At 45.3% G+C, this 12,938-nt stretch overlaps 2 protein-coding genes across 2 annotated transcripts; both read left to right on the top strand.

The window, feature by feature from the left end:
* Window positions 1-3,311: 3,311 nt before the first annotated feature.
* Window positions 3,312-5,011, top strand: LHYA1_G005284 (uncharacterized protein; the record flags this gene model as incomplete). Its single annotated transcript, XM_031150233.1, has 3 exons — window positions 3,312-4,022; window positions 4,073-4,123; window positions 4,370-5,011. Coding segments are annotated over 3 exons (1,404 nt in total), but the record flags the coding sequence as incomplete, so codon positions are not given.
* Window positions 5,012-5,907: 896 nt separating this feature from the next.
* Window positions 5,908-6,999, top strand: LHYA1_G005283 (UPF0676 protein; the record flags this gene model as incomplete). The annotated part of the gene is made up of 2 exons (XM_031150232.1): window positions 5,908-5,946; window positions 6,001-6,999. The coding sequence occupies 2 exons, from the start codon at window positions 5,908-5,910 to the stop codon at window positions 6,997-6,999; spliced, it is 1,038 nt and encodes a 345-aa protein (XP_031005926.1).
* Window positions 7,000-12,938: the final 5,939 nt, after the last annotated feature.

The raw sequence follows: 12,938 nt of genomic DNA, 5'->3' as shown, positions 1-12,938 counted from the left end.
TAAATGCTCAAATAACCCGCTAAAGACTGCTTTAAGGGTTGTTATCAAGATAGAATCGCCTTTATAAGCAACCACATAAGACATAGTTATCTGTCTTATAATAGACTAGTTCCAGCTCATTATCTATTTGTTTGCTAGAAATGCAGTTATAACTAGTGATCTATCCTTTAAACTTACCAATTAAAACCGCTGAATCGCTGACCAGGTTCGTGTACTCTGTACAAGGCTGGGAGTTGGGCTGCACTCTCTACTAAAGGGGAGAGGCTACCTTCGTATATCGAATGAACACCCTGCTAGTGTTGGGAAGTGGGTTTCTGTCCTGGGGAACTCCCTTTTACATGGTAAGATCTACCCAGCAACCAACATTCAATGTGATTCGTGTGCATGGAGTTCGGGTAATTTATCCCCCGGGGGGAAAGATAATATCCGACCTGCATGTATATCGGCATGTATACCGGCAAGTGGCACTCCATCTCAGAACTGCAAGAAATATAACGATCAAGCTAAGTCTGAGGCGAGATTCTTAGACATAGCTTGAAGTTAGACTCTTTAAATAGTGGGAATATATACTTGGGAAATGAATTATATGGAGAATGTCAAGCTTAAGAGAGAGAAAGGAGTACCACTTGAGTATATCATTTGAATGCAATGAGAGATATACCGACCATTAGCAGAATGACGTTAGATGATCGAAGATAGTTCAAAATAAAGTCAATCTACTGTATAACTGCAGGCCGTTTTCACTCCTCTAATGAATGACTAAAGTAATATTCCTGACACCTGGAAATTATTTACTCTATCCAGACCTATATGCGCTCTCCAGCCGCTTTTCACATGTTACTTCGTCCCATTCCAAACAAACATCACACAGGGGGGGTTTCCCGGAGAAAGGGCAGGGTTGGATTTCGGAAATAGTTACTGTTGGTAATGATAAATAGCTTATCCAATATGCAACCATATAAGCTTCTGCTAGGTTTCCAATAGGTTTTCACTAAGTTTCCCTAGAGTCAACCTACGTCCACGTTCCAGCGCTCTACAAACTGCCGAAACTTTGCAGAGTCTATTGTTACCATAAAACGTTTAGGTCTCAAGCTTTGGTAATACAAGAAACATTCACTACCGGTTTGGCAAAAGAGCCACTTGACTTGGTTGAGCACGGGCGCCTTGTTGGTGAACAGGTTTAACCATTTTATAAAACAGCTTACAAGCCGAAAACAATAAAGAAAAATAGGACTGGGCCTGTGCTTTCAAATGCACTGGTTGTAATCACACGCGGGGTACGTAAGTGCGGACGATGCTAAGGGGTCGAGCCGTCTGCCTATATTCGCGCATACTACGGAGACTTCTATAGTTGACAGCGGATATTGCCATATCTTCATTCGGGACACTAGGTAGTTTCAAAAGCCAATCAGCAAAACGCAAGTACTTCGTACAGAGAGCTGGCTCCGCTAGGGGTGTTTCAAGGATTTGCCCCGGCTGGCCTTCTGAGCTCTTATTCATAGAATCACGATGACCCTGCTGATGACTGCGTTGCGTGGCCTATTCGAGGCAGGTCTGTTGGCGATATTGTGGGGAAAGATCCCGTCCCAGCTATCGCGGTCAGATATCCACCTTCACAGACCCCGTGTGTAGTCGCAGTCGGAATAACAATCCGGTCCTAGCATGTTTGGCCCTCCGTTGACTTGCAAGAATCTTAACTCAATACTACAGCGACGAGCAAGTTGAGTAAGAAATAGTGGTGTCGAGGTAAGAAAGAGGAAAATCGAAACAAAAGTGTTGGTTCAAGAGTACAGAGCTGATTGAAGCAAGCATAGAGGTCGCCTATTATGTATGCGCCACATAGGGGTATTTAGTGGCTTGTTCGCTCTGTCCCATTCAAAACCAACTAGCTTATTCAATGACCGCTATTACCACGGCTATACTCCGTAGAATGTAGAATTAGTGTTATTGTTAGTCCGGATTTTGGCTTGAGCCCCCCTTTTTTTATATATTTCGTATAATATACAAGTCGAGTCGTATACTTAATATATATACGTGTACTTAGCGTTTCGCTCAACGACTATCATTAACGATGGTTAGGAGATTGAAATTGACCTGATTCGGCTTCGGTCTAGATACTTGCATTTCCATTTCGATGGATTGATGGTTCGATCGCTTTTACGACGGAGTATATTATATGTATCAGTTCCCGTCTGTTCCAGGCCAGGCTAGTAATAAGCTTCCCGGACTAAGTTTATGCCTAGCGGAAACGTAATTTGAGTCCACTCATGAAAATTTCCGAGACCAATCGAGCGATCTACTCGTAAAATATAGTACTATAGATCGCCACCAAGGATCTACTGAGCTGCCCGCCTTGTAATACGGAGTAGCTGGAGTCCGGAGTAACTTCTAGTGGGGTTGTTGGCGTTCGTGGCTGTACAATCAATAGGGGTTGGACCTCTGTAAATACTGACCCTAGCTAATTGACTGGGTGAATAGGATATGCACTGTTCAAAGCGTATCATTAGACTCAAAAAGGAAATCAAAGTCCTTTCAGCCGCTTGGACTATATACTCCGGCACATCACAAACACATGAGTAAAGTTTAGGGCTCACGTTTTCTAGGAATCATTAGGTTTGAAAGAATTTCCCATGTCCGCATGGAAACTGAATCAGATCTGCCGTATGCAGTTGGTGATTTTGGTGGAGTATTGGTATTTGCATCTGGTTAGATGCTGGAGATCCTGGAGCAGACTTTCTCTACTGATGAGATCCGCCCCCAGCTATTGGACCTGATCTATTGCTCCTGTCCTACTTTGTAGATTTCATCTGTCACTTGTGGAGAAGCTAGGAGTAAAACGCAGCCTTGATCGACCGTTATCTGCTACCAGAGCTCGCTAGAGACCTTTTGGGGGCTCCTGGGACCTGAAGGCTGAAAGCTTGTCAAAATGGCACGGCACGAGTCGCTCGCTCCCCTCTTCACTTTCTTAGCCTTGAAAAAACACTCCACACGACGCCGAGCTGCTTCATATGAAGCCTGGGATCCATCCCTACTCCCACGTTATCACTATGGACATGGTACCTGAGATGTCAAAGCACATGTAAGCATACCCAATCAGATAACAAGCTTACATGCGGCGTGAAATGTTTCTGGATATTTCACCATCAAGTAGTTTCCCCAATTGCGTCTCGCCTTCTAGAACCTGTCCACTATTTAGTGGCAGGATCCTTGCCCTGTCTTTGTCAGAAGTGAAGCAAGCAAGCATAGTCTCCCAGCGTTCATGTACAAGTAAGACATGGCTCCGAAGTAATTTATCTATATTGACTTCTAGCTTCGCCTGTGCTACTTCATGCCAAACATTCACTTTCTATACAACGCATTCTCTTTTCCGTCTCGGAACCACCGATCTCGACTCGTCTTACGTCGTGAACGAGCCTCCTGCAGCCGTTTTAACTTCAGTCTCCATGATGCCCCTCCTTCCAGACGTTGCCAGTTTCTTGGCCACCAGGTCTAGTACTGGTAGCCATTCACAGTCTGTGTATGCAAGCACTTCGTTCGATCCTCTCCCTACGGATCTTCGAAATGGAATGGTGGTCATGGGTACAATAGGACTTATATCGGTCACTACCACACTTACTTTATTTGGTTTCATTACCTACCGCATGATTTACTGGCGAAGATTTTACGAGCATCCTATTGCAACGAACCAGATCTTCGTCTTGATTTACAACCTTCTTCTCGCAGACTTCCAGCAAGCACTCTCCTTCCTCTTAGCGTTTCACTGGATCTCTCAAGACAAGCTGGTGGGACCGAGCGCCGCTTGTTTTGCCCAGGGCTGGTTAATACAGATCGGAGATCTCAGTTCTGGACTCTGGGTTCTGGCAATTGCCATCCACACATTCATCAATATCGTTGTCAAGAAGCAAATCCCACTGGGAGCTTTTTTCACAGCTGTGGCGGGGATCTGGGTGTTTGCCATAACCTTGACGCTTATCGGGCCAGCCTCGCATGGAATCAGCTTCTTTGTTCCTGCAGGAGCTTGGGTAAGTTCTACATTACCTTTCTGCTTCCATATTCTAACAGTATAATTTAGTGTTGGATCGGCGATGAGCATGAGGAAGATCGTCTTACTCTCCACTATGTGGTATGCAAAATCCCCGAGAATTGTCTTTACCCATTTAAGCATATTCCAGAGCCCCAGTGTCCTTTGGAAGATCCTAAATACTCCCAAGTGGATGTTTTGGAATATGCTTTGGAACTCAAAAACCTCTCTTGATTAGTCAATTCTAACTTCGAGAATTTGCAGTGGATCTTCACTTCGCAGCTCGGCTCGCTGATGATTTATACGGCTATTTTCTTCTTTCTTCGGATACGAATGGCAAACACCAAGGTTCCAAATGCCCCCAACCAAATCGCTTCGACTGATCGCAGTAATGAATTCGCCAAAGGGCATAAAGCATTGACCACAACCACTGTTGTCAGCCAAGCTGTTCGCGACCCCTTCGCTGTTTCACGCAATAGAATCATGCGGACAGCCGGCTATATGGTCGTCTACCCCTGTGCATACGTGGCATTGACACTCCCGCTTGCTGTCGGCCGAGTATCAGCAATGGCCCACAAGAACCCATCCCTCACTTTCTACTGTGTAGCAGGGGTTCTCATGGCAGCATGTGGTGCTGTCGATGTCGCGCTCTATATTTACACTCGAAAGTCGTTGCTGAAGACCAGTATCGGGATGAGGGGAAACACACAACAAGCCGGCAATCGCCTCACCAAAATCCAGACTCCCAATTTACGGACCAGATTCCCTGGCGATGGAAATGGTAGAATGGATGGCCACTCAAAACTGGACTCGGAGGATGGTGATGAACCGGCAAGAGATGGGGTAATTGTGGTGTCGCAGTCTATTACCATGAGCGAGGAATCGTTCGGAGCTTCTGATGGACTTTATGGTCGGGCTGGCAAGCCTAAGACCGAGTCGATGAAAAGCCTTGTTTTGAGAAAGGATGATAGGAACAGTGATAAATCATAAAGGTCCAAATTAGCATAATAATGTAATAATATTTCAAGCAAGGAGTCCCTTCATTTACCCCGTGACTTGGGAAGCTACTACAAAACAAGCCTTTGACCACAACTGCCGTCTCACTGACAATTCTTCGCCATCTGCTAGCTCGAATGGTAGGCAAACGACTACGAAGCATCACAGTTGAAAAGGAAATGTAGCAACTGCGGACGCTAGCTTAAGAGATTCAGGGTAAAGATGTTGCGGGCTGAATCTACTTCATCCCCTTTCCAGGAAAAGGCATGTTAGGTGCTTTGTTAACTGTATTGGGTTGGTTGTTTGATGCATGCACTTCGAACCATTGACTAATAACGTCCTTCGGTACGTTGAAGACTGCTTGCTTGTATTGATAGAAGAGTAAGACTTCAGAAATCATGGTTAAGATCGTCTCAGATGAGGATAGTCTGACGGCGGGATGAGAAAGGGTCGCCATAAAGAGACACACTAAATCAGAAACTCTTGTGCTAGATCCTTGGAAAGAACCACTTGGTATACAATATTTAAGTGATAGATGAAGCAAGAAAGACACCGAATATAGGAAAAAGTAGCTATGTAACTTTTAGAGTTCTGTCTGGAACTATAAGACAAGAGTGCAGATCGGGGTAGGACATAACAAAGCATAGAATGCGGTACGATAAACACTAGAAGCTGGGGAGAAACAGATACCGTTGACAGATAGGCAGCTTCCGAAAAATCGGTTCTTGCCAGCCCATTCTTGGAGCTCGGCCGAGCTTTCGGGTTGGAGCGCTGACGACCTCAGACTTGGCTGTACAATGTTCAACGAATCTCCTAGATCTCATATATATAGACGCCATAAACTCGACATCGTCCTCTATTTTTAAGAACACAACGCAAACGAAAAGAAGATGGAAAAGACAAAGTATGTTGAGCGCGACATCCCAAAGGTTTGTGTCCGTTCATTAGTCATCCATTTGCTTGGCTTCATTTGACATCAACAGATCTCCCTTGCAAACTTCGAGCAACGAATCGACGAAATCACAGCCCAACTCGTATCTGCCGCCGAAAATGTCGGGTTCTTCTCCATCACCGACCATGGCATATCTGCGGACGACATCGAGACCATGTTTGGAACCTCCGAATCATTCTTTTCGCTGCCGGATAAGGTGAAAGCAACAGTGCCATGGAACCCACAGAACGTTGGATGGGAGAAGATGTCCCAGATCCGGCCATCTACGGGCGCCCCGGATACGAAAGAATCATATCAGTTGCAGTTTGGGGAGAACATGGAGGGCTTGTGGATGTCGGACGCTCATGTCCCTGGCTTCAGGGAGAAATGCCTTGCTTTTATGCATAGGGTGCAGAAGGTATCGGAGAGACTGATGGTCTGCTTTGCTCGCGGACTTGGCTTCCCTGATGACTTCTTCATTAAAGTCCACGATACGACGCGTCCAAACTCCCAATCTGTGATGCGATTGCTTCACTACTATGCTACACCAGAGACGAATGATGGAACTATCCACCATAGGGCTGGCGCCCATGCTGATTGGGGATTTCTCACCGTCCTGTTTCAGCGCGAGGGCCAGGGTGGACTGGAGATTTGTCCTGGCCGCGATGTCGTTACCAAATTCGCGCTAGGAGATAAATGGACAAAGGTTGACTTGAAGGCTGGGGACATTATATGCAACATTGGGGACCTTCTCATGTCCTGGTCAGATGATAGGTTCAAGTCGACATTTCATCGTGTAAAGGCACCATGCGAGCCGGGTGACTACTATGGAGAGAGATACAGCATTGCCTTCTTCAACCAACCGTGCAAGGATGCGATAATCCAGGGCCCGAAGAAGAAATACTCAGAAGTGACTGGGGAGCAGTTTACTGCTAATGCTATGAAGACGTACTTCGCTGCTTTGAATGCGAAGAGAGAGTCAGAGACCACGGTAACCAGTTCTACTAATTCTTTGCCTGTCTCTGCAACTTCTATCACCGCTGGTGCTTGACGGATAACGTTCCGTAGAAATCTCCAGTTCTCTTCAATGGGATAGATTCATTGGCTATGCAAGTTCTTATGCCGTTCTTATTTCCATGTGACCAAGCAAGGTTTCTGTAAAATCTTCTTAGACCGTTGATCAAAATTTAGGCCTGCAAAATTCAAGAACACAGAGCGAGACACCTAGGTAAATGTTGTTTCCCTACCTAGCAGTTAACAATAATATATAGTATGTCAAATAGGTTGGTATTATCGCGACAGGATGGCATAATAGTTTTACGTGTTGTTGGCTGTACTTGGTACCGGTATATGCGGGACACTGAATGTGGAAAGCCAACATCAAAATCGTTCAGCAATGCTTTTATATCCAAATCCACCCCATTGTTACAGAAAATATCACTTTTAAAATAGAGGGGCACTGTGTAAGCATGTTTTCACGCTAGCAGAATTAGCTAAATGACTACTGTATTCAACAGACGTTTCCCAAACCACGCCACTTCTCCCAGAAAAAGCGAGTCCAATTTAAGAATCTTTACAATATTCTGAGCATCATTCCTCATTCCACGAGTCACCAAGGAAAATACAGACAACCCAGTCAGCGGAAAGCCTTCAAACGCAATACCGCCTGCTCATAGTAGACGTTTACGCCAAAAGAGCTCTCGACCAGAGAAAGTTTGGTTCAACGCCAAGAATCGCACGGGCATACACTTCATCACCTTACTTCTATCAACCATGGGTTCCCAGCTGCTCTCTAAGCTCGAGGAAACGGCGGATGACGCTCTCGGTTTTGGCAAAATCTTTGCTCTTGGTTTCGGCCAGAATGTTCAGAAACTTCAGATGGCACTTTGGACCTCCATAGTACTCATGGTCTTCATTTTGATTGCCCTTGCTGGAATTGCGGTGCTCCTCTGGAGAATACTTTCGATTCTTGAGTTCGTGTTCTCGGCTTACAAGAGGGAGATGAAGAGGCCAAAGCAGAAGTAGTTGGTATGGGGTTAGGCTGGAATGTTTATGGTGGGGTTATCAAAATGTGTGGGGATGATGAGTTGGGATATGAACGAGGAAGTGATGGATGGAAAAGAGGAAAGATGGACGGAAAGTGGGAAGGATGGAGTTAGAGCAAGCGCAAGCGATGTATTGAAGGCTGGGACAACACTTCTTTATCTGGCTGATAATCAAAGCAGTGCTTTTATTACACTTGAAGAGTGACCTTGGTTCCAATTCTCGACTGGATCTCAAGATTCCAACCAGCACGAAAGAAGGTCATCATCAGGTAAGATTTCTCCATTTCCCCAAGAGCTCTTCCAAGAAAGTACCATCTATCCACGTGTGCGACGCGCTCATCCAATTCATTGCTGACATTGAGGCCAAGGGAATATTTTCATCTATGAATCCATTTCAATTTCTGCTTGTTTTACTTGAAACGAAGACTAAGACATTTGGTTCCGCACGCAGCCACCAATGAATGACCACTTGGTTTGAAACAAGAAGCAAGTGCTGAAAGCTCTCTTGTCATCTCCAGCAGACAGAGCAGCACTCAAATCGAGGCATTCAGATGGCACCTAGCTCTGCAGAGTTCAATACACGTCCCCGCATGCCACTTTCACACAACCCGCACGATATAAAAGGGTCTGCCCTTATAATAAGGAGTATCTTTCCTCCCTTTCAAACTTACCCTCCGATCTATACTCCCATACTTTTGATTTTAAGATGTTTTGTACATCACGAGTTCGATTCACGCGAGAAGAGCGATCTCTTAGGTACGAAGTTGGCGGTGTAACAGCACCAAGAGCTGGAAGGCATTATTGCTTGAGTCTACCTCTCCGGGAAGAACCTAGCTTCTGTTGACACTCAAGTGACGTGGCAGACTTCAACACCTCAACCAACTGCAAAGATCCACTTTGCCGAGAACTTCATCCTAATGATGGTGCCCGTTTCAGCCTGTTGGCGCGCCTAGCAATAAGTGTTGAGCATTTAGTTTGTTTTTCTCGAGAAGATATACACCGTGTTGTATGCCGCACCAGATGAAGGCGTCCGTTTGTTGTGCTCATTCTTTTAATGACTTTCACCCCCTTTCTCTCGCATTCATTTATTTCCTGCAGCGCAGTCAGCTTTGAAGCCCATATGGTTCGATTTTATCACTCTTACTAGACCGACCTTCTTAAAGTAGAGCTATAGTCGTAATGTCAGCAGACCATGCCCAATGTCGGGTTCTGTTGTCCTACCAGGCATCCTCTTGATCCAACAACAAAAATGGTCGAATTCGTCTGCGAGTCTGTCTTTCTTCACACTTTTCGTAGATGGGCCACTTCGAGAAGATTCAACTGTAGGTTCTTCTCGGGGTTTTTCCTCGCTACAGTGGCTGGAACCACTGACATGGAACAGATACGTCCAATGGAACCTTACCTCACACTTGGGACCAAGCATTTGACCTCTTAGGCAGCTTGCAATCACTATCTGAGCTCGTTCTAATGGTGGCCCCAAAGCCTACAGCATCTCAAATTGTTCCAACGAGCTTCTCCCAGCACTGTAGATCTTACCATCTCAGGATCTGAATACAATATTCGTGCCGTGCTCACCGGCAAATCGCCTGATTTCGGAAATGGAGTCAACAACAGCTTTCGCAACCCGCTTGTTTCGAGCCAAGACGAGTTTATTGCCGACTACGAAAGACTTCTTACTGGCGTCCCCGGGCCCTCGTATTCCAGCTCCCGATCGATGATGCAGTGCCCTGTACATTCTTTGCTGGAGCAATAGGCATCGCGTCTTTCCCAAGCTTTTGGCAGTCCCGCGCTGGAAAGTGGAGGAGAATATCTTGTATTTTGGTATAAAGTCTAGAAATAAGTTTCGTTATAAGGGTGAGCTTAGGGGATACGTTGTTTCTGGCTCTGGAAATCCACATTGCGTTCATGCGGGACTCGAGGGTCTTGTTTACGATAGATGTTGGCAAGATCTGACCGGGAGAGGGATTACTCAGGGCAGGCAAAGAAAATTGTTCAAGACCTTGTAATATCAAAGAAGCAAGGCGGCTTGGGAGGATATCTTGGCTTGTGGTTCCATTTCTGTCTTTGACTCTATCGTGTCCAGAATTCAAAGGACTATTGACAACCATCTTCGATCGAGCATGGAGTCGCCGGATATAATTCTAGAAAGGCCTTCGCAGAAAGACGCTTCATGTTGGATGTGTTCGTGACGCAAAAGCCATCGCCTTGCAATATTCCCACGATTTCGCTTTCCAGTTGGCATACGGGTTATCGTTAAGACCGCCACATCTTCATCATGGTACATGGAAATGTTTACGATATTCCGACTTTTGTGGCATGTCCTGCCAAAATCAAACCATAAATATAAAATCCGAGGCCGGAGTGGATTGTTCAATCCCTTCGACATCCTGGCTCACATTAGCAATTCCGAAGCCTCTAGTCTCTTGAACAAGTACTTTAATAGACACTTGACACCAAAGCCCCATTGCCAGAATTGCTCGGAGCGGAGCTCAGCACACACTCCATGATCTTTGGAGCAAAGTATTGCGAGCTGCGGTTGAGACAATCGTGGCGCAAGCCTTCGAAATACACGAATCCATGGGATCACCGAATCTTTGGTTCCAAGAATGAGATCAAACGTACTCGTACGTTTATGAGCACCAGTATGCGCGCGAGTAGGAGACATTTAGTTGATTGGGCCAAAGGACTTTTGTTGCGCTTCGCATTTTAAAGTTAAAGAGTCCCGAGAACTTAATTTTGAGGGCATGGGATTGAGGCGGAAGTGGGGGGATACAGTACAGTAGAGAAACCTTGTTGTATTCCGCAATCTGGGGATGCAGTATCGCGCCCATAAACAATAATATGGAAGACTCGTAGCTGATGAATGTTCTTTGTGGTCCTTTTATGTTAGATAGAATAATTACTTTGCATGAATCTTTTGCTAAATATTAATCGCTTATACTCCTCGCTGAAATCCCGCAGTTTACGGAGTATTTGGTAGGACTTCGGAATGGAAGCCGACATTGACGAAATGCAACGAAAACCCCCTAGCCATTCACTACCCTCACAAGAAAGAATGTTCGGATTGCCGGCCGACGACGACATGCAACAAGAATATGACAGGTCGAGAAAGTCCAATGGTTCTTTGCGGTTTTTGTATATACCCCTGACAAAGTTCGGATGTGTTCCGATACTTCGCCCTATTATTATTGTATAACCTGGATCCAACTTTGACTTGTGACCAGTGTTTGGTTTTGGAAAGTGTAGTAGGACTGATGGTTTAGACTATATGTAAAGCGGATTTGTATTTGTTCTTTGTTGGAGATCAGCGTTCAAATTTCAGCATGTTGCTGTACTTACTACATACAACATATCTCTTAACAACCATAACTACACTCCTAAAATCCTTCTAGAGCTCTGTCTTATAGTTATTAACTACACCACGTTTCCTTTTTGTGGAAATTGAGTTATTAGTAGGCCTAGTTGAAAGTCTTATGTCCTGACATTCAGAAGCTCTTTTGCTTTGTAAAAACCCAAAGTCTCAAGTGAAGGGGCAATTTCGGATTTGAACCACATAATGTTGATAGGAAAAGACTGGCTAGATACCTTAAAATGATAGTTAGCTTCCGTTATTGAGCCCATCCTAGAATTTCCATTTTAAAACAACAGATTTGATATCTCTCAAAGTCTTGCATCATTCAGACATCAAAACGGTTTCGCAGTTCATTAATGTGGCTGATATCCGCGTCGGTCGGTCCCGAAAGTACGGAGATGATTCTTTGTTAAAGAGAGCACAGTACGGACGTATTTGGGACTTCTCAGCTCCGATAAAAGGTTTCCAAAAGTCGAATACGAGTGATCGAGGCTCTGTGCAAAATCACATGCCGGCCGCTTCCGATATCCTTGTCTTGTTGGAAGATCACCACCAGGATCTTAAAGCTACCATGAAAGAGGAAGCTCGGAGGTGGGCCTTCTAGAAGGAAAAAAGCCCCACAGAGATAGTTTCTCGGGTCCAACAAGCGCGGGAGACCTACTTTACGATCGACCATGGTACGGTAGTTGGAAAATATATAGCAAAAGCGAGTCTCAATATTTCGGGATTTCATGTTCCTGTTCCGTGATGTCAGAATCTTTGAGCACCAATAGGTCCAAGAACAGGCGGCCCCAGGCGTTGAGATGGAATGTCTCACTTATAGCATATGCGGTGTAGTATGGACGTAACAAAAGCTTCTTTTAGTAACGGGGACCTAGCGTTGTCGCTTCGCTCTTTATTACACTTTTTAGGGCTGCTACGCTATGGCCGGTTGCTGTACAGTATACAGCCGCTGAAATGCACAATCTGGCCTTGGACTCCGCGAGTCCGTGTTGGACCTGGTACAGTAGACTATCAAGTTTCGGGTGCGTGTTCCGTACCGATAGTTCCTTATCAGCACTGCAAGCTCGGTGCAGCCGACCAGTTTAGAAGTACGAGGTACGAAGTAGATACTGTACACATCTCTACATTATATTTACTTTTGATTGGCCAAGGAAAACGAGCCAAGAGTACCAAGCGATGCGAGATGGACAAATTGAGGTTTGATGAAATTAGGAAAAGAGTTCAAGAATGTGGCGTCTGTGAGGCCGGATTAGGTTTTGGTGAAACTGGGAGGCATTTATCCCAACTTTAGGAGGGTAGTACAGTGTCATCAATAACTCATGATTGTAATCAGCTCTGCCCTTGCTCGCAGGATAACGCAGCAGCAGTATGAAATAGGGATTAAGAGTCCAGGCATCTTTTCGGGTCAAGTACTTTATTTACCAACGCCGGGGAGCAGGGGAATTTCCCCCATTAAAGTTATTGAACTATCCGTCAGCATTTAAAGCCGAGAGATAGCAGTGATAGGGTAGGAACGACTTTTTCCGCACTTTGCTCAGGGGCCGTCGTCTCCAAGCTTTCGCATGAAGTTGTGTCGCATACGAAGTATAA

This window comes from Lachnellula hyalina (genome assembly GCF_007821495.1).
Source record: "Lachnellula hyalina strain CBS 185.66 chromosome Unknown contig00054, whole genome shotgun sequence".
NCBI classification, from domain to species: Eukaryota; Fungi; Ascomycota; class Leotiomycetes; order Helotiales; family Lachnaceae; genus Lachnellula; species Lachnellula hyalina.
This window is presented reverse-complemented; position numbering and strand designations above follow the sequence as displayed.